The 27023-nt window shown below is 43.7% G+C and overlaps 2 protein-coding genes across 2 annotated transcripts in view; one reads left to right on the top strand and one right to left on the bottom strand.

The window, feature by feature from the left end:
• Nucleotides 1–619: 619 nt before the first annotated feature.
• On the top strand, nt 620–22360 carry LOC308323632 (neurexophilin-1; the record flags this gene model as incomplete). Its single annotated transcript, XM_080775391.1, has 2 exons — nt 620–742; nt 21524–22360. Exons 1-2 carry the CDS (start codon nt 689–691, stop codon nt 22358–22360), a joined length of 891 nt encoding a protein of 296 aa, XP_080631517.1. The 5' UTR covers nt 620–688.
• Nucleotides 7967–27023, bottom strand: part of LOC308324367 (kinesin-like protein KIFC3) — a gene marked incomplete at its 3' end in the record, with an annotated part of 35575 nt that continues 16518 nt past the window's right edge. The window contains exons 2-5 of the mRNA XM_080776411.1: nt 10801–10913; nt 10128–10309; nt 9502–9606; nt 7967–7999 (exon numbers count right to left, since the gene is read on the bottom strand). Of these exons, the coding sequence (XP_080632537.1) occupies nt 7967–7999; nt 9502–9606; nt 10128–10309; nt 10801–10846 (366 nt within the window). The 5' untranslated portion in view covers nt 10847–10913. The remainder of the gene's footprint in view (nt 8000–9501; nt 9607–10127; nt 10310–10800; nt 10914–27023) is intronic.

The raw sequence follows: 27023 nt of genomic DNA, 5'->3' as shown, positions 1-27023 counted from the left end.
TAGTGAGTCAATTAGTTGGCATAGGTCCTCCGAGGCTTGCACATGTGAGGAATATTGGTGTGTATGGGGTTTGAGAGATGGGGGCAAGAAGGGGGGGAGCGAGAGAGACAGAGAGAGAGAGAGAGAGAGAGAGAGAGAGAGAGAGAGAGAGAGAGAGCGAGAGAGAGAAGAAACTGTTAAACGTCAAAGCAAGTGTGTGAGGGCTTGCCAGTCCACATGCGCTGAGATGAGCTCTGCCAAGGATCTCTCTCTCCTTCAGCAGCCTGCTTCATCCCCGAGGATTCTCTCTCTCTCTACGCTGACAGCGATGACAGGACATGATTCACCCACTTCCCAGTCAACCCGTCTCCGGCTACTAAACTGGGATTTCACGCATGGATGCTATTATTAACGCCGCACATTCTCATATCCTGTATATACATCTATGGATTTCCTTGCACATCAACTTAATTTGACTCAAATCCGGGATTGATATTAAGAAAAAAAAGGCTCCCTCCGCGGGCGGGCGCGCGCGGGTTCCAGCGGTTCCTATAGGTGTCTGGAGTGGGACATGGGACCCTGCCGTGCGAGATCCATGAGCACCGGCGGGCTACCGGAGGAGTAGTAGGTAGTGCTGAAAGGAAAGCTGCCCTCGGATTTGACTGGGGAGCAGTGGTGGTTGTGGTGGTCTGCTCTGCGCGCCACAACGATGGCTATCATCCGCGGCTTTATCCTCCTCCTCCTCAACGGAACTGCTTGTTTGGTAAGACAGGGGGGGGGGTCCGTCTGAGTCCTATATATATATATATATACACATGACAAAATGTGTTTGTTGTGTGTTCAGTATAAACACCATTCATTCTGCATGCATGTGTCTGGCTGTCAGTGCAGTGTGACTTGGAGCGAAGCGCACCGTCCCACTCCGAACGCACAGCCGTTCCTCAGTGCCAGTCCACCGCCACACTATTGCAATTCTTATACCTTAGCCTGGCTGTACTCATGATATCCACCACAGTATTGAAACACCTTTAGTGATGTGCTGCAGCCGAAAAGGACTGAGAACTTATACTGCCTATATAACGTGCAAAAGTAATTATACATGCCAGACGGGTATACCTTTTTATTAGTAGAGTATATAGTCTATGTCTATCCATTGCGCACTATATAGACGTTATTATTTTAGTTTGTAATATATTTGATTGTTTCTTCATTGATTTAATGAAATGCTACGCGCACCGTTTCGTTTATACAGTTTTGTGATGAAAGACAGTGCTCCACGGTTGCTTGTTCGATGTATGTGTGTGTGTGTGTGTGTGTGTGTGTGTGTGTGTGTGTGTGTGTGTGTGTGTGTGTGTGTGTGTGTGTGTGTGTGTGTGTGTGTGTGTGTGGCATATTATGCTGGTTAGGCCTTTAATCGTTTTAAAAGGATCTAAGATCAAGTATAGCAGCCTCTATAAGCGCATAATGATGTAGGCTATACCAATAACGCGATAGTGTGAATGGGCCCTTGTGCGAACGCAATGCTATATTTAGGCTAAACATGCATCGTTTAGTTTATGGCTATATATATAAACGCATGCGCCTTGAGAGAACTTTTAAACAGCCGAACATATATTATAGGATATACCTTTAGGGTCAGGTATATAGGCTAAGCAGCCATGGTTTTGTTTAAATCTGGAGTCAAGTGATGTCTGTTTGGACTATAGCGTCTCATTGTTTGTCCTCTTGATGACATTGTGGCTTTGTTGTTGATATTCCAACCACCTAAACCACTTTATACCTGATTATAAAGGCCTTTCTAGTGATTTGATATGCTTTGCCTACAAATTGATGATGAAAATCTCCTGATACTGATTCATTAAAGAGGGTGATATACACATGGGGATTCCAAACAGAATATGTTAACCTGTGCCTTTTGCTATATCTGGGGATATGGATCCCATATCTGACAGACACACGCACACGCGCGCACACACACACACACACACACACACACACACACACACACACACACACACACACACACACACACACACACACAACTGTATATTCACATAAATACAAGAACGCGTCATCTCCAAAACGCATGGGAAATAACTGAGGCGTGTGATTGCGAGTGAAACAAAAAATATAATAAAAAAGACAAGACTGACAAGAAAAGAAAAGAAAAGAAAAAGCTGATAAGGAGAGCTATAATATCCATGTCGGCTTTTGGGGGCGTTTATATGAGCGCATGGTATTGTAAGGCCTATTCTAAATCAGAAATAGCCTATATAATGAAGGATAATTTAATTAATTGATGTTCGTTTTTTTCCCCCCTTTCAGACCGTATATACAGTATCTATGAAAAGCGTACATGACATCCCTCAGCGTGAGATCTTGGGCGATTCATTAGCTGCGTGACAATGATAAATTATGGGGGAAATTAATGCATTATCCAGCTTTTTATTACAGGACTGAGAAGTGATTAATAAGCATATAGGCCTCCCGTGAATTAGGAATTTGATTTGGACGACTTTCTATATAGTGTAATAAGTTCATCATTCACCACAGTCTGCCTGGCTCGGGGGATGATTTTCATTTGGAAATACAACTTTATTAGACTAATATTAACACAAGGTTGTCAGGGCGATTGTTGTTTAAATGATGGATTTCATGTTTCAAATGTTAATTAAAAGCCTGTATATAAGTTAGGGTTATAATAAATTATATATAAATCATGCCACTTATACTGCTAGAGAAATTGTGTTTATTTGTTTGCAACAGCTATAGTTATTTTTCATTTTTGACAGTCAGCAAGCTGCCTATAGATTTATTTGTAATGAACTAAATGGCTCAATAACGCTGTTTCGTCATCAACTATATGGAGTGGATAACTTTGAGGACTCCACTTGTCTTAACCCATTGCATTCCAGCCTTATGGAAGACCTTGTGAAAGGTGCAGGGGGGAAAGTTCAATGCTATAGCACACAGCGAAATAACTAACTTATACTTTATGCATTTGTAAATTGAGAGTGTACAAAAGTAACTGTTTGGTTATATATTTCTCTACTCTCGGCGTTAAATGAAGATATATAGGGTTCAGTACACAAAGACATCTGTAGCGTTTTCGCTTCAAAGATATACCGTATACGGCTATACGCTATACAGACCAAGTGTAATGAAATTAATCAAGTGAGCTGAAGCCAGATTAAAGCAAAGGAATGGAGGAATGGCCACTAGAAGATAAACTGACATTTATTAGAAGACATTCGAAGTAGACGCATAATACGAAGCGGAAATAAACCAAAACTATAGGGGAAAGACAGCACGACAGACAGTAATATCCTTTTAACTTTGAGCGTGTGTAAAGATTGGCCCATGAGGGGCTGGTTAACCCATTCTGACCGGGCACCCATTTTGGTGTCGGCATCATGTTATGCTTTAGCTATTGAAAAATAGCAGATCTACAAGCTCATATCGCGCCACCGAGTGGCGCGATACGAGCTTGTAGGTCTGCTATTTTTGAAAAATTCGAAGAACGACTGACATTTTTAGAATCTGATCTCAGGTCAGAATGGGTTAATCAGACCAGTGTGTGTCCCGTGGAAACCTCGTATGAATCTGATCTCAGGTCAGAATGGGTTAAATGAACAATTCTTCTGCGTAGTGAGCAAGAGATAAGGTCAGTGTGTACAGAAATGAAATGCTATAGAGAAAAATAATTAAATTCTTGTTTTGATAGACTATTTCTTGGAGAGATGTATTTTGGGCATTTGTATATATGCTTTGTTTCATATGAATATCAATATCAATTTAGAGAGGACCGGAGAGACACGCTTCATAAACAAGGTTCAGATTTGAAGCCATGTCCTCGCACCTGCACTAATCACTAGGAGTGCACATAGTCAGTATAGACACCAGGCAGGCCCCATGACAACAAGGGACTATAACATAAAGTTTATAATATGCTTCTTATAAGCACAAAATAATATAAAATCTAAACTCCTCTTCCTCACACGCTTGATGCAACTACAAATTGACATTGCAGCATGACAATGTTTTATATAGGCCTATTTCTGATATGTAAAATGTAAAAAAAAAAAAAAAAATCAAGTTACATGAACACTCAGGATTTAACCATTTTAAGAAAGACTTGTACTTAACAATTTATATTAAGGTCGCCTTTATAATGCACTATAAGCTCATTTATAATGCATTATAATGTGCTTATAAGGCATAACACTCGTTATAAATGTTTGTAAACAACTTATAACCACGTTTATAACATATAGTGCTGGTCATAATGCATTGTTATGCTCAGTGGAACAGCACATTATAACTATTATAACTTAGGTGGTTATAAAGGCATGACAAGTGCTGTAACGTCTGTGTCACAATGCATTATAACCAATGTGTATCAAATGGAATGATGTCTTAAAACAATAATAATAATAATATGATATAGCAGGACTTCAGATTTGAGACCTTTAAATAAAGTGGCAACATTTCTTTAATGGTTATTAGCAGTTGTATCATTTTATAATACCCTATTATATAGCATGACTTTGTGAACTTTCTTTCGTCGTTCTTTGATTTTTCAAAAATAGCAGACCTACAAGCTCGTAGCGCGCCACTCGGTGGCGCGCTACGAGCTTGTAGATCTGCTATTTTTCAATAGCTAAAGCATAACATGATGCCAACACCAAAACGGGTTCCCGTTCAGAATGGGTTAATAATAGATCAATAGATCAAGACTGACTGGAAGCAAAGGTCGGAGATATGTAGTCAACTATGTTGCACCAGACGTCCTCAATCAAGCTTGATTGACCGCTGATCAGAGGCAGAAACTATATGGACTATATATACTAAACCATGGCTGTGTCAGTGATGAATTCACATGGTCACAAACATGGTACAGGTACAAGAGCTATACAGTGTATATATACACCGCCGCCATTACAAATAAAAGCATGTGTGTAAACGTATATCAATCTTGAAATAATGTCGTTATAGAAACTATAGAGAATTGAGTGCCTGCAAGTATATATAGCGCTTGGACAAGGTATAGTAGTCCCTCTCAAACACAAACGCACAGTCACAATCTCTCTCTATCCACACTTTTCCTGGGCTGTGTGTGCTCCAGTTCCTGTCGATTTGATCCAATGAAAGCCAATGAAACTGGTCAGATGACCAATGAAATCAACAGGAACTGGAGCACACACAGCCCAGGAAAAGTGTGGATAGCTTCCTCTCTCTTTTGGGACGTGTGACGTCAAGAGCCAAAAAAGCAATAATCATCCAAACTGATGACAACACTTGATTTGGGATTTGGGACCCGCAACCCAAACTTTTAATAATGATTTAAACAAATGACTTTTACTACTTTGGATTGAAAAAGTTTATGGTTCTCACATAATCGATTTCTAGATGCAAACTGCGAGTGAAATAATCACACTTTAGAAAGTGCAAATTATATGAAAAGGTTGTTCATTATAGGACAGACTATACATTCCATTCCATACCCCGGAGGGACAATTGCTCTGCGATTGGCTAATTCTTTGTTGAGCAAACCGAGCGAGCCAATGGTGTAGAACTTCATCTTTCAAGGCAGTCAGGTTAATCAGTGTTTATAGGCTGCACCAGCTGCTGCGGTCCAGCCAAAAAGCTAAACGGCACAAACACGGGTGATCAGCGGGGCAGTGAACCCACAACTGGAACGGGACATATTATTGCTGCCAGTGGCTGCTCGTGGAATGGTTGTGGCAGTTTCACTGTTCATTATGCATGACTGACTGTGCAAGCCTGTGTGTACCTGTTTTTCATGTCAATATAAATGTGTGTATTACTATTTATACAAAATGCCTGGGAGAGTAATAACTTATTTATTCATTAGTGTCCCGTATGTACATTTCAAAATACTGGAGGAAACCAAAGATAAAACAAAAGGGGCGCACACACACACACACACACACACACACACACACACACACACACACACACGGTACTGTATGTGCAAGCACAGACACTCACAATGGGCTTTATTTTATTATGAGTCTCTGGCTTTTAAATTTGCATTGTAACCTTCACGCAGCAAACACATTAGGTGTGTGTGGCGGCCTCAGGTTTCTCATACGTATATAGGGCCTATACTCGCCACACATGAGTGAGCTCAGTGTAAAAGCACAAATCTCAGGTATATCGCATATAAATGAACACGCACAGTATACTCAGTATAGAAGCATGTATCTGAGCTATTCATACATACTCACACAATCACAGCCATCTCACACTCACACAGGGAGATGAGTATAGGAGCTCATAATAGTATTAGAAACATGCATCTCAGCCATGCAGGTCTATAGCCTCTCTGTGACCATGAGAGACTGCTCTGCTTGATATTCCCACTGCTTGCTTACAGCAGGGAAACGCACGCACGAATTCACACACACACACACACACACACACACACACACACACACACACACACACACACGCACGCGCGCACACACGCACACACACACACACACACACGCACACAGCACGCACGCACAACACAGCACACAGACACTGTGCAATGTTACGCTATTCGCTATACAGTACATGATGTACAACATTGTACAACTGAAGTTGCTTACTTGGCCCGTCTGTAATAATAATGATAATAATATGACAGAGTATCTCCTGTCATCATTCTTCAGTTTAGAGGGGTTTTTATTTGGTCATGAATCAAGGAAGTGTTTTGCAGGTAATTGCATTTTAAATTTTACGATGATGATGATGATATTTGGTAATGGATAGGGGGATCCTAATTAAGCCACATATATAGCCTGGCTACAACACAGAAAGGCATTACAACAGGAAACATAAATCACCTACAGATAAGGGCTCACAAATGGAATTTATATAGCATTATTATAGTTGGAGAGTCTGAGATTAAACGTTTCACAGTTAAGCCCTTATATATATTGTATAATGCGTGGTATATATTTCTCACCACACATTCTGACTTATATACTTTCAACCAGGCGACACGTCTTGCAACAAATGAAAAGTTTAAATTTGTAGTTTAAGCAGCAGTATATGTTACCTGCCCCATTTTCACGGTTACTAACCTCGTCCATGAGACAGATAAATCTAAGCTTTCTCTTTCTTCCTGGAAATAAAAAAAACGTCTGGGTTTCTGAGGCTTAAATCTAAGCAAACTCCATGTATAAACAAAAACAAATGGTAGAAAATGCTAGCATTTTATACTACTACACATTGCAGTCACAACACAACAGGAGCCGGCTGAATACTGATGCCTTTGTGGCTTTCTGTTACTCTTTTCCCAAGCCCCCCCCCCCACCCACCTCTCTCTCTCTCTGTATGTCTACTTTGCCTCACAAAACATGACAGATTTCAAAGTATGTCTCACACACACACGCATCCAAATAATATCTACAACAGTATCACAACAGTATGTTACAGTGAGGCGTTATACGGTCTTCGTTCCTATATATTTCTGCTATGATGCCATTTTAGTGCAAATGGTGTGTGTGTGTGTGTGTGTGTGTGTGTGTGTGTGTGTGTGTGTGTGTGTGTGTGTGTGTGTGTGTGTGTGCTCGCGCACTCGTTTGGTGTGGGGGGGGTATCGATAACAACCGTTTCATTCACTCCCCTTCCTCCCCTCTGCCTATTATCAGCAAACCATATAGCTAAAAAAAACAAGGGCTTTGAGCGACGGGAGAGGCAGCTTTTGTGTTATAATGGTCAGGCTCTGTGGCTCCCTTGCCATGCCTCATGTGGTATGAAGAGGCTTAGAGTTATGCGCGGCCACGGCATCAATGACCCAAGAGGCGCGCCTTTTTTTTTTTTCTCCCGACCGCCCGCAGAGGAGAGAGCCGGGCAGAGCCTCTCAACCTCCATGGTCCGTGGCAACCCCGGCTGCCTGGTTGACACGCAGCTGTAAGCAGCTATAGTGTAAGAGAGAGAGAGAGATGGAGAGAGTGCATGCTCCCTGACACTGTCAGCCCTCATAGTGAAGCACAGAGCAGCTGTCCTGAGACATAACACACTGTCTGCACACACACACACACACAAACCAACAACACCACTTATACTGTGGCACTGCCTCCGAGGAGGAGAGCCTTGACCGATACAATGGCACCTGCACATGAGGTATACTAGTGTGTACATGTACTGTCTGTGAGCCTTGGTCTGTCTGTCTGCTGCTTTGGAAAGCGTCAATGTAGAGGTGTACACACGACTAGTGTTACAGTGTTAACCCATTCTGACCTGAGATCAGATTCATACGAGGTTTCCACTGGACACACACTGGTCTGATTAACCCATTCTGACCTGAGATCAGATTCAAAAAATGTCAGTCGTTCTTCGATTTTTCAAAAATAGCAGACCTACAAGCTCGTAGCGCGCCACTCGGTGGCGCGCTATGAGCTTGTAGATCTGCTATTTTTCAATAGCTAAAGCATGACATGATGCTATCACCAAAATGGGTTCCCGTTCAGAATGGGTTAAAGAAGAGGGACTCATAGTCTGTGGTGGAATGAGTATTGTATACTGTAGGTTTTCGTTTTGATAAAGACGTTCCCGCACTTTGAAAACACAGCATATATAGGACCACAGTTATATGGATTGTGCTAATATTACTGTCACATCTTTTGCCTTTCATAGATACCACCACGGTGTAGCTTCCTTGCACAGATAGCCATATGGAGATCCCTGATGTCATTAGTATATATACTGTACCCATACCGTATACTGTGTATATTGGCAGTAACGATTCACGATATGAGGTTCACGATAGGATTTTTCACGATATAAAAATATATATATTAAAGAAAAATGACCGTTTATTTTATTTTATATAATTTATCTTCCCCCCCTGAGATTTTCTTATTTAACTACATTGCAAAAGAAGTAGCATTTCTTTTGACAGTGCAGAAACATAATTGCCTTCCTTGATGAGCATCAACGACCATCATCACACAGCTCCCCTCTACAGTGCTCTACTACTGAAAGTGACTCTCATTTCTCTCCAAATCACTTGAATATGATGGAATATGACTAAAGCTCACATTTCACATCACACACTATAGCCCCGCTAAAAGAATATATATTTCAATGAATAGATTCATATAGTCGGGATTAATATCGATATATATATGTCGATATACGATATATCGTTACATGCCTAATTGGCAGGGTATATATATAGGTCAGATGGTCTGGATATCCATATACAGTATGCCCAATTGCCCATACAGTGTCTGGACATGCATTTCTGGACAACCGCATATCCAAACTAGAACTGCACTCTGCCGAGTGCATACTTGCTTGTTGCACACTTTTGGATCTAATGTTTAGGTACGGAGTCCCTATATGGTCGGGACTGATGCGCTTGATCAGAGTACCTAAAAAGCAGATCCAATACATCGCCAAACCATAATAAATATATTGCTCATCTTATATTCAATACATAATATATTCCATCCATTCTTGAGTTGTCCTGACTGAACTGGAATGTGAGCGTATACAGCTTACCTCCATGGTGTAGGTCTTTCCTGAGCCGGTCTGACCATAGGCAAAGATGCACACATTAAAGCCATCGATGCAGGAAGTCACCAACGATTGCACCTCCTGGAACACCTGGTGGAACATGGACATGTGGAACAAACCGAGCAGAAACATTGTTATCTCCATATTTCAACTTTCTATGTTTTTCCGTACAACAAGTGTTACGAAGTCACGGAAATACTTTCCACACTCGCGACACTACTACTTTCCACACTAGCTTGTACATCACTTATTTCAGACTCTTTTTTTTTTTAATACTTTGAATGTTCAACTTCCTTTTAAGGTTTTGTGCCATTTTCATGCTTTCTCTAATCTCTACGTGAAGCACTGTGATCTCTGTTCTGTGGATGAAGGATGCTACAAAATATGTATTATATTCAACGAGTATCTACAGTATAAACTATTATTACATTTTACACTCGCTTAACACGAAGCCCGCCAGAAACGTAGTAACCGTAGATAGTCTAGCAGCCCCGCCAAAACCGTAGCCTACGTTTTCTAATTGATAGGGCGGAGAACTCCGTCCTGTGCGCGCTCGGGGTTAACATGACCCAGATCATGAGTATGTCAGGAGGTGTTACACGTTGACTGACCTCTTCCTGTGTAGCCTGAGGTGAGAAGACTTTGTCGAGATCAAAGGTCATTAGTTTGCCCTTGTTGGAGAGGTAGAGCGCAGCGTCGTCCTCGGAGTCAAAGCTGACCATTTTTTTGGCATCGGCGGAGTCCTGATCCTGTGGGCACACGGGCCGCACGCGGCAGAACACCCTGATGTTACCTGGGAAATGGAGTCAAATGTGTTGTCAAACAGAAAAGCCTCCCGTTGTCAGAGAGGTACAGTAAACCAGTGGTTCCCAAACCTTTTCATGTCAAGGACCCCCCAAAATGATACTCATTAGCCTTTAGTTGAAAATATATGCCAACGACCCCCCACAAGAGAAGATTTTAACGGGACTAGCAGTGATTTTCAACCATTTTCATTTCAAGGGCCCCCCGGTTTGACCTCAATTAGGCTACAGTACAGTGCCCCATTTAATGGCATTTCTATCTCTGGGACCCCCAATTTATATTGTAAAATCAATGTTAATTTAACTCTGAGAGTGTACAAATGTGTTCAATTTGAGTGAGTGTTCAATTTGCACACTCCGAGTTACAGACCCATAAGGGTCCATTTGGTAGCTATAACTATCGTTTGGCTGGGGACCCCCTGGAACTCCCTCGAGGACCCCTAGGGGTCCCGGGACCCCAGTAAGCTGCCATGTCTCTTACCTTTGAGGCGTACCAGCTCGTTGTGACATTTCTTCCTCAGGTTCATCTCCCTCTTGTATTTTACACAGCAGCTCCTGGTTGGTGCTGCTCACCTCGCTGATCACCTGACAGATCTGAGAAGATGCAGAACATCAGTAAACAAACACACACACACAGCCAGATGGCAGGACTTTTGTTTTGTTTTGTTAGTTTTCTGATCGTCACAGTGGAGAGAGATGGGAAACAAAGAGCAGCGGGGAGTCCTAGAATCCTAGAAGGTAGCTCTACTGTACTGTATCATCTACACAGTGAAATGAGTTAAACGAACACTAAGGATTTTACCGTGTACAGTATATTATTAACCCATTTCGACTTGACGACGATTCTACAAATGTCAGTTGTTCTCAAACATTTTCATGTCAAGGACCCCCAAAAATATACCACTTTTATTCCTCCAAAAGCAAGGTACATATAGCAAATAGCTAAAGCTAATAATTCAATATTGCAAACGTTCTTTCACAGAGGGGATGAGATTTGAAAGTTTGTAGCGGTCTACAGTACTTGCACGCTCTGCTTGCGCACTAGTAGGCCACTCGACAGAGTGCAGTTCTAGTTATTATTACTACCCTTATTATTATTATTATTATTGAGGGGCTAGCGCTCCCCCCCCCTAACAGTGAACAGGACAGCTGAAGCCCACCACACACCGGCTGCGACCGTCTGCGGCGCGTTGCCGCGCGGCGCCGCCTGGAAAATAGAACTGTGTTCTATCGGCGCGCCGGGCGGCGCGGCGCGGCTCCGCGCGGCGGACGGAGCCGGTGTGCGTTAGGTTCATTGAAAAGAATGGAGGCGGCTGTGTGCGGGGGACGCAGCCGGTGTGTGTCGGGCTTGATACAGCAGGACTCCCTGGTTTCCAGTGGTGGAAAAGTACCAATACTGCAACATAGAAATACTCTGTTGTAACAAAAGTATTAGTATCAAAATGTAATGAAAGTACCTAAAGTAGAAAGTACTCACAACACATTGTGCTTGTAGCTATTTTGAAATGGTCGAAATGTATATATATAGGCCTGAAGTGGGTAATGCATTTTTTTGTAATAATAATCAATCTACAAAGTAACTAGTAACTAAAGTTTTCAAATAAAGTAAAATTAGTAGAAGTAAAAAGTATTGGGAATTTGGAAATACTCATCATAGTACATTGTACAACATAATGGTACAGTACTTAAGTAAAAGTACTTAGTTACTTTACACCACTGGTTTCATGCTGATCTCATCACATGTAGGAACTATTGGTTTCCTCATCAGAACGAGACAGGGCTGGGTGCTCGGGGTCACACATTGCAATTTGTATATTCTCGCTTCTCAGTTATCTGTACACAGACCGTTCTGCTTGGATGAGCACCTGTGTGTGTGGGGTGTGTGTGCCAGTACTGTGTATGTTTCCCCCCATAATCGGGGGGAAATACAGTGATTTTCAGAGTTGTCTCCAGTCCGTATACACAGATTCTCTTTAGCGGTGTCTAACAAGGGGAATTGTCTTATTGCCACTGGAGGGTTCAATTAGCATGAGTTTTTAAAGAGATGGTTTCAAGTAAAACAAAACAAAAATGGCAGCATGCAGGTAACGGGAAACATTAAAATGTCAGATTGTTTCAGAGTTGCTCAGAATTACGTGTAGCAGAGGTGGACCTATATAGGACAATCTCAAGTATTGTTGTCAGTGCCTGGCTCTTACTGATGTGAGCTTTTCGCTATTCGGAAATTAATCAGAAGGCCGAAAGCACTAACAAATCCTATAATAATTAGATCCATTTGTATGTGAGAACACTCGAGTGGAGATTTTCACTACCTGTGCACTACCGTGAGATGGTATATAATACCAGAGCAGCTCCGCTTGGGCTTTTCAGACAGTGAGCACAGCTGCTTTAATCAGCCCCGTCCGTCCCGTCAGCCCTCTGTGTGCCCTGCGCTCCCAGGAGGAACTCTCTCTCTCTCTCTCTCTCTCTCTCTCTCTCTCACTGCGCGTGTGTGTGTGTGTCCCATTGACGACGTCCCCCTACTCTGGTGGTGGTGCTCCCATGCCTCCATGTCGATATCTTATAATGTAAAAATTTGATAGCCAATTCAGAGCCGCGCGTCTCCCTCCGCATACACAATGAACCTAGCTGCTACGCCCCGTGTAGCTCACATGGGGCCCACGCGACTAAACCCGGCTCAAATTTGTCAGGGGGATAATGGAGGAGGGGGGGCGGGGGGAGAAAAATAGAAAAGACAAAAAAGAGCTCCTCAGTGCGGTGAGTTCGTCCACCTATCACGGAGCTAAGCTCCAGTGACCTCCCTGGAGCCAGCATAAATTATTCATTCAGAGTCAAACGGCTTGTTTCTTGTGAAATTACCTTTCCCCCATCCCCCCCCCCCCCCCCCCCCCCCTCATACTAGCCAGTAGAATAATTAGTAATAAGGGCACAGCCGTTCTTAGACTTTAATCATGTAACAGAGAAGTCTCCTGCAGAGAGCCTATTAGATGTGGAGATGGAGCACAAAAGCATTGATGAACGCTTAGGAAAACTGAGCTATATGCCCGAGCCTTTAATTAAAAATGTATGTCATATTATAGAGATGAAGATTTCAACTCAACAAGCCACAGAGGAAAATGGGAGCGCTTATTGAACCTGTCAGCTCCTATAAAGGACACTCGCGTGCTTTCTCATTGTTTAACTCTCATTGTCTTGCATTTCCAAAGTGCCAACTATTATGAATTGAAATTAGAATAATGTAAACTCTGGCAGGAATACATTTTGTTGGCAAGAGCGCCCTGTGAAAGTTGCGCTCTGATCTCTGTGCTGAATTATGGCAATAGCATTAACCCATTCTGACCGGGAACCCGTTTTGGTGTTAGCATCATGTTATGCTTTAGCTATTGAAAAATAGCAGATCTACAAGCTCATAGCGCGCCACCGAGTGGCGCGCTATGAGCTTGTAGATCTGCTATTTATGCTCTGGCAGGAATACATTTTGTTGGCAAGAGCGCCCTGTGAAAGTTGCGCTCTGATCTCTGTGCTGAATTATGGCAATAGCATTAACCCATTCTGACCGGGAACCCGTTTTGGTGTTAGCATCATGTTATGCTTTAGCTATTGAAAAATAGCAGATCTACAAGCTCATAGCGCGCCACCGAGTGGCGCGCTACGAGCTTGTAGGTCTGCTATTTTTGAAAAATCGAAGGACGACTGACATTTTTAGAATCTGATCTCAGGTCAGAATGGGTTCATCAGACCAGTGTGTAGTCCAGTGGAAAACCTCGTATGAATCTGATCTCAGGTCAGAATGGGTTAAAACTGTCTCCAGGAGAAAGTATATAGTCTCGCATAATTATAGCCAGATGATGGGATATCTCTATCTCCTCTTACTAATCGGCTACGTGCATACATTTAACCCATTCTGACCTGAGATCAGATTCATACGAGGTTTCCACTGGACACACACTGGTCTGATCAACCCATTCTGACCCGAGATCAGATTCTAAAAATGTCAGTCGTTCTTCGATTTTTCAAAAATAGCAGACCTACAAGCTCATAGCGCGCCACTCGGTGGCGCGCTATGAGCTTGTAGATCTGCTGTTTTTCAATAGCTAAAGCATGACATAGTGCTAACACCAAAATGGGTTCCCGTTCAGAATGGGTTAAATTCATTGCATGGGCTTGTTTTGTTTTTTATCTCTAGATAATTAAAGCATCACCAGGTGTATCATCAGTAGGCGGCAGGAAGTTATTATAGTACGAAATAAATAACAAACATTTTAGTTTTTTCTGACCTCGTTGAATATTGTGTACACCCTGACTAATCCGTATTACAATAAAAAAAACTAACACTAAAATGAATAAAAACTAAACAAAGAATAAACTAAACTAGCAAACTACTAGCAAACACACAAATCAAAGCTAAACTAAACGAGTAAGACGCGCAAACGCGGGAAGCGAACGCAGATCGTCACCATGACTCAGCCATAACCATATAAGGAGTCCCCAAAGCAGCTATACGTCCAAATATGGAGTGTGTTGCATCAATCACAAACAAATCACTCAGCTCCATATATGGGCACAAAGGGGGGGGGGGGGGGGACACACGGACACACACACGGACACACAGACAGACATGATCTGCTAGGTCTCATAGTAAGTGCTCACTGCGTTCGCAATCACTGCGTTCGCAATTAGAAAATGAAAATAAAACAAAAAAGAACTCAAAAAGTCTGGCTATGTGAGACCAACGAGAATGGATCATCGACTTCCTTTTATAGCTTGTTGTACGATAGTGTCACGCGGCGGGCATAATTGCCAATTCTCGACAATTTTCACCTATAATGACGTGCCCAAAGTGGCCTGGTAGTGAGTGGTTAAACGGAGTACATTTCAGTTTCACAGGCTCATAATTGCCTTTGTAACTATAACTGGCAGGATTGTGAATATCAACCTCTCTCTCCCAGCATGACTTCCCTGCTGGGAGAAGAGGCTGAAGGCTCGCGCTGAATGACTCACAATTACTGTAGTGACAGAGCCCACAGCCACCTTCTCTTCTCTCCAGTCTCCAACCATCTCACTGATTCACTGACTGTAGCATACATGACAAGATGACAAAATCACAGGCATCAATATAATAGTACAAGATTGCCTGTCGCCCACGGTTTGCCTACTCAGGGTGTGATTTTGACTTTTTTCTTTTTTATATTGTGCACATATCAAAATCAATACTCCACTTATAACATGCAACGATGAACAATGAATGAACATTGTCTGCCCCGGAACTGTACTTATTTTTTTATTGGCTGAAATTACTTCTTAAGAAAGTACTGCCGCAGCACTCCGTGGTTAGAATAAGGTGCTTACGGTGCAAGGCTCGAATAAATACGTTGAAATAAAGAAAATGCCAGCAGTCATTATACTGTATGTCCTTTTATATGAATTTATTCACCACTGACGTTGATAAACGAACGCGTTTCGGCCTGTGTGGCCTTCGTCAGCGTTATGACAAGATAACAGGAAGTGAGGTCTTTATATTATGTGAGATACAATCGACAATAATTAACGACAGGTGTCACCTGTTGTCATCTTACACTAAAACCTGACGCTGCCAGATCCAAGAAGCTTGCTACACAAATTTGTTTCACAGCTTATTGGGATCTGGGATCTCGGGAAAGCAAATTCGATGACGGGGCTGTTCCTTTTTTTCCAAGATACTTGGTAGATGATTGGATGGGACCGTCTGTCTATCACCGTGTGGGCGTGCAAACGCAACCAATCATATCGACGTGTCTATATAGCTTCACATCCGGTTTCGCACATATCCCGCCCTTAGCTCACGCTGATTGGTTCGGTACGGAACGGATCGGTGTTAGCTGAACTCCCTGAGAGATCCCAGATGGAAGCTGTGTTGGGGAACATGGTTACCCAATAGCGCCCCCATCTGGCAGCGTCAGGTTAATCTTACACAGTATCAAAGACTAATTATGGTACCAAGACAGGATAAACAATCACGTGAGTATAAGTAGGTATCGTAAAATATGAATACATCACAATGAGCTATCATGCTAAATATGGGGCCTTTTCTTTATTTCAACGTAAAATGACTTCTTGACAATTGTAATGGTGAGAGTAGAAGAAATATCAGTGAGACTGACCACAGAATGTTTCTCCCATGTGGACAATAAAGTTTTCTGTATCCTTATCAGCCTGTGATAATCTGACGCATGACTCCATATTTGGGCATGGTTTCATCCTGATCAGAGCCCTGTTGACTTATGAACATTTAAGATAAACCAAGGAACAGCAATGTCCGTGTCCGCCTATGTGTCGTCCGTGTGACGTTAATGAGCACGAGAATGACTAGTACCAGTAGGGGCGCTGTTGTGCCAGAAACAGAGAGAGAGAGAGAGTGCTGCACTGTTGCCTACTAATGAGAGCGAGAGAGAGAGGGGGGGGAGGGGAGGGGGAGTTGCACCACTCAGTTCACACAGGTGTGATTGTTTTATTTGCATTGAAATCCCCATAGGGGGATTTCAGGTCGCTTCATATAAGAACTGTGTTTCTGGAGAAAATGGGATTATTGTGGCCGCAAAAGCCTTGAAACTACAAGGGTATGAAAGCAATGTCGCTGCTAATATACGTCACGCCTCAGCTGTCAAAACATTGCGTTCCCGAGATTCCTCGTTGACGTAAGCTCAGCTGGCAGTGACTCGACTCGTAGTAACCACAAAACATTAAATATCAATAAAAAAACAAAAAAAAACTTAATTAGCATCAGTTTCTGTTGTGCGACGGGCAGCTGCAGCCACCCCGGCCAACCCGGAAATGTAGTCTCTGGGTTGTTTGACTCGTTTCTAGCGCTTATTGTGTTACTCTTTGGGTATATTTGTACATTTCCACCTTCAGTCGATGCTTCATATCCATACGAGTGAAAAGGCCGCGGGATGATCGGTTTATTTTTCAAACACAGTTCTTATATGAAGAGATCTAAAAACCCCCCCTATGGGGATTTCAATGCAAATAAACTGACAGTGACGTCAGGACTTCGGTGCTCTATGAAAATGAGTGGAAGGTACTTCTGTAGCCTACTGTAGATCGGTCCAGCAGTTTACAATATTATCTCATGGACACACTGACTGACAAACACACACACAGACCCTCTCTTATAGATGGCTAGACTCTGCTGAAGAGAAATATTATACTTTTATGGCAGTGTAACTGCAGGAGCGAACAATGGAGCTTATTCTATTCTATTTTGACTCTGCTTACCAGGCACAAGTGAAGACTGGAACAGGTCTGACAATTAAATGTGACATTTCATATACCGCTTTATTTGCACTTGGAACATTCTGCTCTTTGTTACCCCCTCAGAGTCTCTACAATTAGAGCTGCAGAGTTTCTCCACACTGCAGTCAAAAGTAACGACAAGCTATTGCCGCTTGTGCATGGTTATATATATACAGCATGGTGTATGGTTACTGGTTAAAATTCAATTAACTATACCTTTATTAGTCCAAACAGTTTCAGCTTCAGCCAGCTGATGGCTGCTCAGATGCAGTTTGGGGGGGGGTTAAGTGTCTCGTTCAGGTACAGTCCGACACTGGGAGGGCTGGGAGGTGAGCCGGTGAGCCATGATTGAACGCCCAATTGATACATATATAAGCAAAGATGCATAGTTACAGTAGGTGCAGTCGTTTTATCGTTTATAACATCAATGAGCTAGGGATGTAATTTGACCGCACGCACGCACGCACGCACAAAAGAAAACTCTTACACTATGGGATATATCAATATCCTCAGAGGGCCTCAAAAGCAGCATCAAATAGCCTCAAAACTGAATTTGAAAGGGAGACAAGAGAAGAGTGATCAACCCAAAACATGATAATTTTTTTTTTTTATAATGATTTGCTGTACTGTATCATTTGCAATTGACTGCATAATGGTGCATGCTCATTTATTTGTTTACAAAAATATTAAGGTGCCATGTGCGTGCGTGCACAGCCCCCACTCACACAACGCCTTCAGCAGTTGCAGCCCCATGGTTACAGATGTGCTTTTTCCGAGACATTATTTAAACCCATTCTACCATTTCACAATGACAGTGAACACTGAATCGGACACCTAGACCAGAGGGACCACACACACTTCAATCCTCTGTTCAACAATAGCACAATACTCACTTCATCATTCTATACCCTTTTAGCCCTGGGCATTTCAAGTCTGTATAGCTACAGTATAACAAAGTGCCATGTAATGTGTTTAATTCATTTACATAACCTCATTGTTAGCCTTTGGCACCACAACGAGACGGACTATGGTTAACCGTTGGCTGCCCCTGCAATGTCAAACACCATTCTGACCCGAGATCAGATTCATACGAGGTTTCCACTGGACACACACTGGTCTGATTAACCCATTCTGACCTGAGATCAGATTCTAAAAATGTCAGTCGTTCTTCGATTTTTCAGAAATAGCAGACCTACAAGCTCGTAGCGCGCCACTCGGTGGCGCGCTATGAGCTTGTAGATCTGCTATTTTTCAATAGCTAAAGCACGACATGATGCTAACACCAAATGGGTTTAAGTGCTACCTGGGGAAGCAGGTAGAGTGCTGTCCTTTGCTTCCCAGAAGCCAGCAGCTTACTGGAGGAGAGTAGTCAAACACAAGCCGCTCTTTTGCAAGCATCCGTGGGGAATGGGGGGTCTGTATTTGTGATGAAAGTCATCCCGCCTATAGCCCCCAAACTCCCCCCACCAGGGAAAGAAAGAAAGAAAGAAAGAATTGAAAGAATCGTCTGAAGAGATCCAAATCAATATGTCTACAGCTCTCCCAATATTATTTCTTCCATTATTAATGAACGAGTGGTGTTCTCCGGGGAGTTAATATCACCGCCATCTGACTCAAAGAGGAAGGAGTCCTTGTCGACGGCTGTTGATGGGGTTTTTTTGTTTTTTGTCTGTCGTGAGGGTAGAACAAGGATCAGAGCAGCAATAGACAGGTAACTAAAGGAGAAGACATCTAGCCTCCAATGGACCCATGAGGGATAAAGCCAGATTAGGGGCAGGGGGGGGGGGGGGAGCCCTCTCATCTGAGTCCAATACCGTAGTAACCCAGACCACAACCACAGCAGCAGTGCATGGGAAATCCTCGAAAGGCGGCGTTGAAATGCGACCCACGTTGTTATGAAGGGAAATACGCGTTTTTAGAGAGAGAGAGCGACAGGAAATCAATAGTGCTGACTGACTGCGGCGCGAGTGAGCAAATCTGACTGCATGCGGGTCTCTCTTGAAAAAAACCTGCCTAAAATGGAATAAGAATGAGTAAGACTTAATAATCCTGACTAAGCTTGTATAAGGAAGCCCATGGCAGTAAAAGACAGTGGATGGATCAGAGCACAGACAAAGAAGAATGCATTATGTATGATAGTAAAAAAAAAAACTCCTGGGCTCGGCGGAGGGCATAGATCCTCTCTCCATCTCACTTACATGCATGGATACACACGCGCGCGCGCACACGCACGCACACACACACACACACACACAGACACACAGACACACAGACACACTTTATTCTCTAGTCCACACCGACACGTATTCGGCACATGCACACAAAAATAAAAAAAAGTCGCTCACTCATTTTGCCCGCTGACTGATGCTCTCACCTTTGTAACTTTCCACATTCATCATAAGATCATGACACCCATATTATACACTGAACAGACGGCATGAACACAATACAAAGACGGACACGTCCTCTCCATGGCTGGACCCAATATAGGAACAGGCCAGGGTGGCACTGGGAGCTTCTGCAGCATGGCTGACACTATAGCAGACACTACTGTATACCTGTTACTAGATCATTACCATCAAATAATTAGCCATTACTTTGCTCTCCCGCTCGCACTTCCTCAAAGCCACCGGCGAGCTGAGCCCTGCTATCTTATCTATTCAACGGTCCTTCCTCATCAGTTGATGTTCTACATCTACAGCAGCTCTGTGCCGACACAGATTTAATTAATTAAAACCTTAATTGGACATCACTGTTTATGTTTCTGCCCCCCCCATTCCACTTTCCTATGCCTCCAGCTAACGGCACAGTAGCAACAGCATGGTACTTACACTGCTGCTCACACTGAAGGGTTTTAAGGGGAAGAGATAGAGAAAATGTTTTAACCAAAATTCATGTTTTGGACAATCCATTCTTCCTTTCGTAGGTGGTAGATTTGTCCTTAATTTAGATAGCATAGTAGAGAGATACTGTAGGAAACTGACGGAAGCGAGAAGGTGAAGAACACATGCAGGAATGCCCCGGGGGGAGGCCTTTCTGGATTCTTGTTAGGACATATTTTCAGGAAGCTTTCCCCCTTTTAACCCTTTGCATCCCTATTTTGGTCATGTCAGCAATTGGTAGGCGTTTTAAAACATTTCGATTTTTCTTTTAAATTAGGGCTAAATCCTCCCATACACTACAAGATTTTGGAAGGATGTTTAAAAGACAAAAGTGTGTGAGTGTGTGTCATAATGTAATAGTCTTTTAAAAATATTTCAAAAATCTCGTAGTGTATATGTCATGTGATGATTTAAAGTACTTCAAATGCATTCGGAAACAGCTCCATTGACAAATAATCAGAAGTTGTTAGACAATGTGGAGAAATAAACATGAAAGTGCTTATGTAACTGCCATTTATTCTGGGTGCGGATAAATCAATCTCCTCTTCATTGTCCATGAAACAAGTGTGAAGTGCCTCTTAATGACATCAGGGCATTGTTTTCTATAGCTTGCTCACAAAACAGATACTGATTTAACTGTACAATGGCCACTGGTGAAAAACATTACGCAACTTCTCTTTCTTTTGGTGTGGACTTTTCTGTCACAAGCCACGTTGTCAATTATCACTCAGGCTGGTCAAGTATATAGCTTGCGGGAAATGGCATAGTATTTTTATTTAGTATTTTCTCCGTCTCGCCAGAGTAAACAAAAAAACATAATACACGCGCACACATACACGCACACATTCACACCGTGTCATGACCACTGGAGGTATGAAAGGTAAATTAAGTATCGATTAAGCCTGTGATTCATTTTCAGTACACGTTCCTTTCTCCCTTGGTAATAGCATGTCTACTTTTGTTCTCTATTTCCCTGCCACCTCTTTCCTCTCTCTCTCTCTCTCTCTCTCTCTCTCTCTCCCCTCTCTCTCTCTCTCTCTCTCTCTCTAGCTGGCCCTGGGTCAAGAAGACGAGGCTTCGAGCCCCAAGAGCTCCCCAGACGACGGCGTCTCGGCGTCCGAGACGACGGTGGGCCTCCTGGGCGGCGGGCACGGGCACGGCGGGCAGGCCCCCCCCTCCCTCTCCCCCCTGAGCCGCTGGATGCTCCACAGCAAGGGCCGAGCGGCCAACTCCACCTCGCTGCTGGAGCTCCCCTACCGCTCCCCCTCGCCGCACCACCACCCCTTCTCCAAGACGGAGTTCTCCAAGCAGGAGTTCTGGGAGATGCTGGGCAGCGACCTGCTGAAGCCCGACGCCGCCGCCGGCTCCGCCTCCTCCCGGGTGAAGCGCCGGCCCATCGTCAAGACCGGCAAGTTCAAGAAGATGTTCGGCTGGGGCGACTTCTACTCCAACATCAAGACGGTGCGCCTCAACCTGCTCATCACGGGCAAGATCGTGGACCACGGCAACGGCACGTTCAGCGTCTACTTCCGCCACAACTCCACGGGCCAGGGCAACATCTCCGTCAGCCTGGTGCCGCCCGTCAAGGCGGTGGAGTTCGACCTGGAGCGCCAGAGCGTGGTCTACCCCAAGGACTCCAAGATCTTCAACTGCCGCGTGGACTACGAGAAGGTGGACCGCAGCAAGCGCACGGCCCTCTGCAACTACGACCCGTCCAAGACCTGCTTCCAGGAGCAGACGCAGAGCCACGTGTCCTGGATCTGCTCGAAGCCCTTCAAGGTCATCTGCATCTACATCTCCTTCTACAGCACGGACTACCGCCTGGTCCAGAAGGTCTGCCCGGACTACAACTACCACAACGAGATGCCCTACCTGCCCTCGGGCTAAGATTTGAGAGGAACGACGCACGGGGGGGGACTGTTGTGGGAACGACACCGTATAAACCCTCTCTTATAACCCGACTACTGTAACATGTGAAAAAGAAATACAACAACATATATGCAAAACAAAAACAAACAAAAAAAAGAAGTACGGTATGCAGAATGAGGCATTATAATAGGAGATGCTTTTCCGCAGCATTCACTATTGGCTTGGTGGATGTAAAACCACACGACACACCGCCGACACACGTTGTTACCTCGACACAAGTTCCAAAATGTCACCGTTCTTCACCACCAGCTACTCTGCTCCCCCCCTCACCAATTCATCTCTGAATGTTCTCCGTCCGATCGCACTGATCACTTGTCATCTTAACACAAAGTCACAACTATATAGGCAGTATTTGTTCCGGGAACATCATCATCATGCATTAACAACAACATGCTGTAATCTCAAAAATCATTGGAAGAATTGTATAGATATTCAGAATTTAATAATAACTTATATACATGTGTGTTTACTAAACGTCTATGATTAAACATAGATGTACGGTATGCGGATGTCCATCTGTTTGCTGTGTAGAAGTCGAAGACGTCCCCCCATCCATGAAGTGATATATTGTAATGTGCAATTTAACCACGTCATACCTTTTTGTGATCACACAAAGATCTGCTGAATGTAAAAGTGTTAACCGGATGATCTATATCAGGTAACACTATAAAAAGGGTGTATTTTGTATGTGCTCTGCGGTGCAGACCATCCGAGAACAATGTCCATTGTCTCTTCATCTCACACGTAGTCCCCAATCGTCATCATCATCATCGTCATCGTCTATGGAAGCTTCCCATCCGAGATGTGCTCAACTGCTCTGTTTAGTTCTAATTTCACTATATACCTTGATTATAAGGCTATACCACAATGCAAGAGAGAGGGAGAAGGAAAGAGAGAGAGAGAGAAAGAATTTGCAAGAAAAAAGCAATTGCTTGACGAAGATTTGGGCCATCCGGGCTTAAGACAAGTTCAGTGCGAGGGAAATAACTAGATTCTGCATAGAGATAGACTCACGCGCTACACATCTTTGAGAGGGGGAGAGAGGGGGTTGCAGGGAGCGAGAGATTCAGTGAGCTCGTTTAACCCATTCTGACCGGGAACCCGTTTCAGTGTTAGCATCATGTTATGCTTTAGCTATTGAAAAATAGCAGATCTACAAGCTCATATCGCGCCACCGAGTGGCGCGATACGAGCTTGTAGGTCTGCTATTTTTGAAAAATCGAAGAACGACTGACATTTTTAGAATCTGATCTCAGGTCAGAATGGGTTAATCAGACCAGTGTGTGTCCAGTGGGAAACCTGGTATGAATCTGATCTCAGGTCAGAATGGGTTAATTAAAGTGGAGGGTACAGAAGGAGCCGTTGAGTGTGCGGCTCCTTCTATTGTCCCCGCTGTATGAAAAAGATTACATTTTGTTGCCGTCAGGATTCCTGATTTCACGCCTTGATAACTTTGACTGTGTGTGTGTGTGTGTGTGTGTGTGTGTGTGTGGGGGGGGGGGAGATTGCGCTCTCTCTCTCTCTCTCTCTCTCTCTCTCTCTCCCGACAAATACCGTGTTCACTAAAGGCTGCCGATTATCTTGAATAAATGAAAATATTATCATAATAATTACTGTAATTTAATCTCCCTTAGAACTAATTAAGGTTTCGACGAGAGGGCAAAAATTGCATTCCTGAGAAACAGAGTCATTTGTTATAGGGAGGATAAGAGCTTGTTCTTGGATCACTGTACTGTATTTAATATGTACAGAGCTGGCACACATGAGTTAACGGGGTCTCATTAAGATTAATTGCCAGCAGGCTGGCCCATCCTCCTGTGTTGATCTCACAAACAATATGACTGGAGATTATAGGGTCCAATGTATGATTTGAGCTGCCTCACGTTGTTCTGGTATTATGGGCTGAGATGGGCAGAATGACTTTACGGTTTCCTCACAGTGACCAGTTGTCATAACTAAGCCAGGTAGTAGTAAGTAAGTAAGTAAGTAAGTAGGGGGGCAGGAGCCTATCTCCTGTTTCTGTAGCGTGAGGCAGCTTGACGTACAGGTACACCCCCTGGACATGACGCTAGTACAGTATGTCCCAGGGACTTACCCCCAATCCAACCCTTTGATGCTGAGTGTCAAGCAGGGAGGCACTGGGTCTCATTTTTAGAGTCTTTGGTATGACCCGGCCCGGGGATTGAACCCCGACCTCCCAGTCTCAGGGCAGGACACTCTAACCACGACGAGGCCACTGAGCTGGCCAACTAAGCCAGGTGTAAGGGAGTTATATCAGGCATAGGAAACCGTGATAATAGAGAACTGCTATATGAAACTGAAATGGTGTGATATAATGTGATAATGTGTGCATTTGTGCAAGGATCTGCGTGTCCTGGGAACAGTGTATAGTAGCATCAGGCCAGTCAGAAATGGGTCACTTTGGTTGTTCTGTCTGAGCAATAGTAAAAAGATAGTAACACAAAAGCCATACATAATATGCACATCAAAGCCACAGAGCTTTTTAATTTACTTCTTCATTACTATATGAGGCTGAATATAAAGCTCTAAACACAGAGCAGACCGCAGGCAGCGCCAAAGGGGACTGCAGGGGGACACAGGCACAGATGGAATTAATTAGCTGCAATCATGACAAAGTCTGTTTATTCAGCCACATATAAGAACATATTTCTGATTATTTTTATGGGAACGGATTATGTAGTGATAGTGATCTCGCTCACGCTGACAACAGACTGTTTCTAAATGAGCCCCCAGTCTGGTTTGATCACAGATTCTTTTAACAGGTCACACCTCTCACGGGGACTGTGAACAGCGTGAAGGGATGTTCCCTGCCACTCCAGTGCCAGTTCCATCTTAGCAGGCATTATAATAACAATATGGGTATAGTAGCAGTAATCAAATGCCCATTTTTTTTCATAATGAAACGTCACAAGGCCTGAAGGCCCCCCGAAAACATTATGCCACATCGTATAACGTTCATTTGAATGCAAAAAAAAATGATGCAGTATAAACGTGGCCTATATAGGCAGCAATTCAATGCGAAATGTCATCAGACAAAGTGCCCGAAGGACAACTGACCCGAAGGCCCTTTTCTGAGCAGCGCTTCGTGTGTACGTCGACCGGCATTAGGTGACCACTTTATGTACATTATGCATACAACATGCACCCGTTGTATGCATATGCACACGTATAATCAACACTGCCTCTCAGCTTGACTTCCATTCCGTCTCCATCATATCACCATCACATTTCGGCCCAACACTCCAACACACCGAGCTGGCTGTTGTTTACCTGCGTGACCTGGCTCACCGCGGGCCAAATCCCCGGTCTTGGCTAGCCCCTCCTCCCTTGCCCGGGCGCTGAACCCATGCAACGGTGGGTAGTCCACTTCCCTTTATACCACTCCTCCACCCTCCTGTCTGAGTGTACAGCGTTGGGGGATCTGCTGGCTAATCTCTCTCGGCTTAACACGGCAGGCAACTTGAACACAGGCAGCGCGAGAACCCGCTGTCTTTCTCTCCTCCCCCCTCTGTATCTGACACTGCGCATCTGTCTCATGAAACTACAGTAACACACACACACACGCACACGCACACAGTTTGAGAAATTTCCCTCGCTTCCGTTCAGAGTAGCTTACATAAGCCCCCTGGATCATGAAGACATGAAAAGCTCCTCTAAAAGCATGCCACCTGGATTCACTCCGGTGACCTCAACACGCCCCTCTGTGTGCACCCCCCCCCCCCCCGGCCGGTATAGGGCATTCCGAGGAGAAAACAAACAGCTATACAAAGCTGTTCATCTTTGTGGAGTCAAATCTTTGGTGGAAAAATACACAAACTCCATCATCACGCCATACAGAATACAGTGACCTAGAAAGGACTTCAGACACACTACCTGTTAAGGAAAAGAGCCGCTGGGACCACCACCCCCACCACCGCCGCCTCCATCCCTCCAGTCTTTACCAATCCTATACCCCAAAACCTTTACAGCAATACTGTATGTCCCATCGTGAGACCACCACCACCACCACCCCACATCTCTCTGCGGCCATTTTTAAAGAGGGCGCTGCCTATATGGATTATAAGCATAATGAAGAACTCCATGTCGCAGCTGTGTGGACGGACGGAAACAGAGTGGCAATTAACAGCCTTATATTGTTGACCAATCTCGTGCCATGATCGTGATGACACTTTGTGGACACTTCTTATTGGCCTTATGGGACTTTTCGAGAAAAAGAAAAAAAACGCTAGCCCGCTCAGCGAAGAATAGTAAAACAGAACTTGAAACCGTCTGGAATATATATATAAATATATATATATATATATATATATAAAAAGCTAAAGAGTCCTCGCTCGGACCCAAATAAAGTTGTATTTAAATGTGCAGGTTTGTCTGTTTTATCTTTTTGTTTCCGCAATGTTCTTTCCCCCCCCCCCCCCCCCCTCCCTTCATGTGGATGGTATAGTATAGCGTGCGAACGATATGATGGCAATTATTGTGGTTTTTCGACATTATAAAAAAGACAAAACAAAAGCAACAACTATACAAAAATAAAAAATAAAGTACACATACAGTGTACTTCCATCGCTTGAGTTATATATAGAGAAAGAGACTCCGGTTG

This window comes from Protomyctophum bolini, assembly GCF_963924005.1.
Source record: "Protomyctophum bolini genome assembly, chromosome: 11".
NCBI classification, from domain to species: Eukaryota; Metazoa; Chordata; class Actinopteri; order Myctophiformes; family Myctophidae; genus Protomyctophum; species Protomyctophum bolini.
This window is presented reverse-complemented; position numbering and strand designations above follow the sequence as displayed.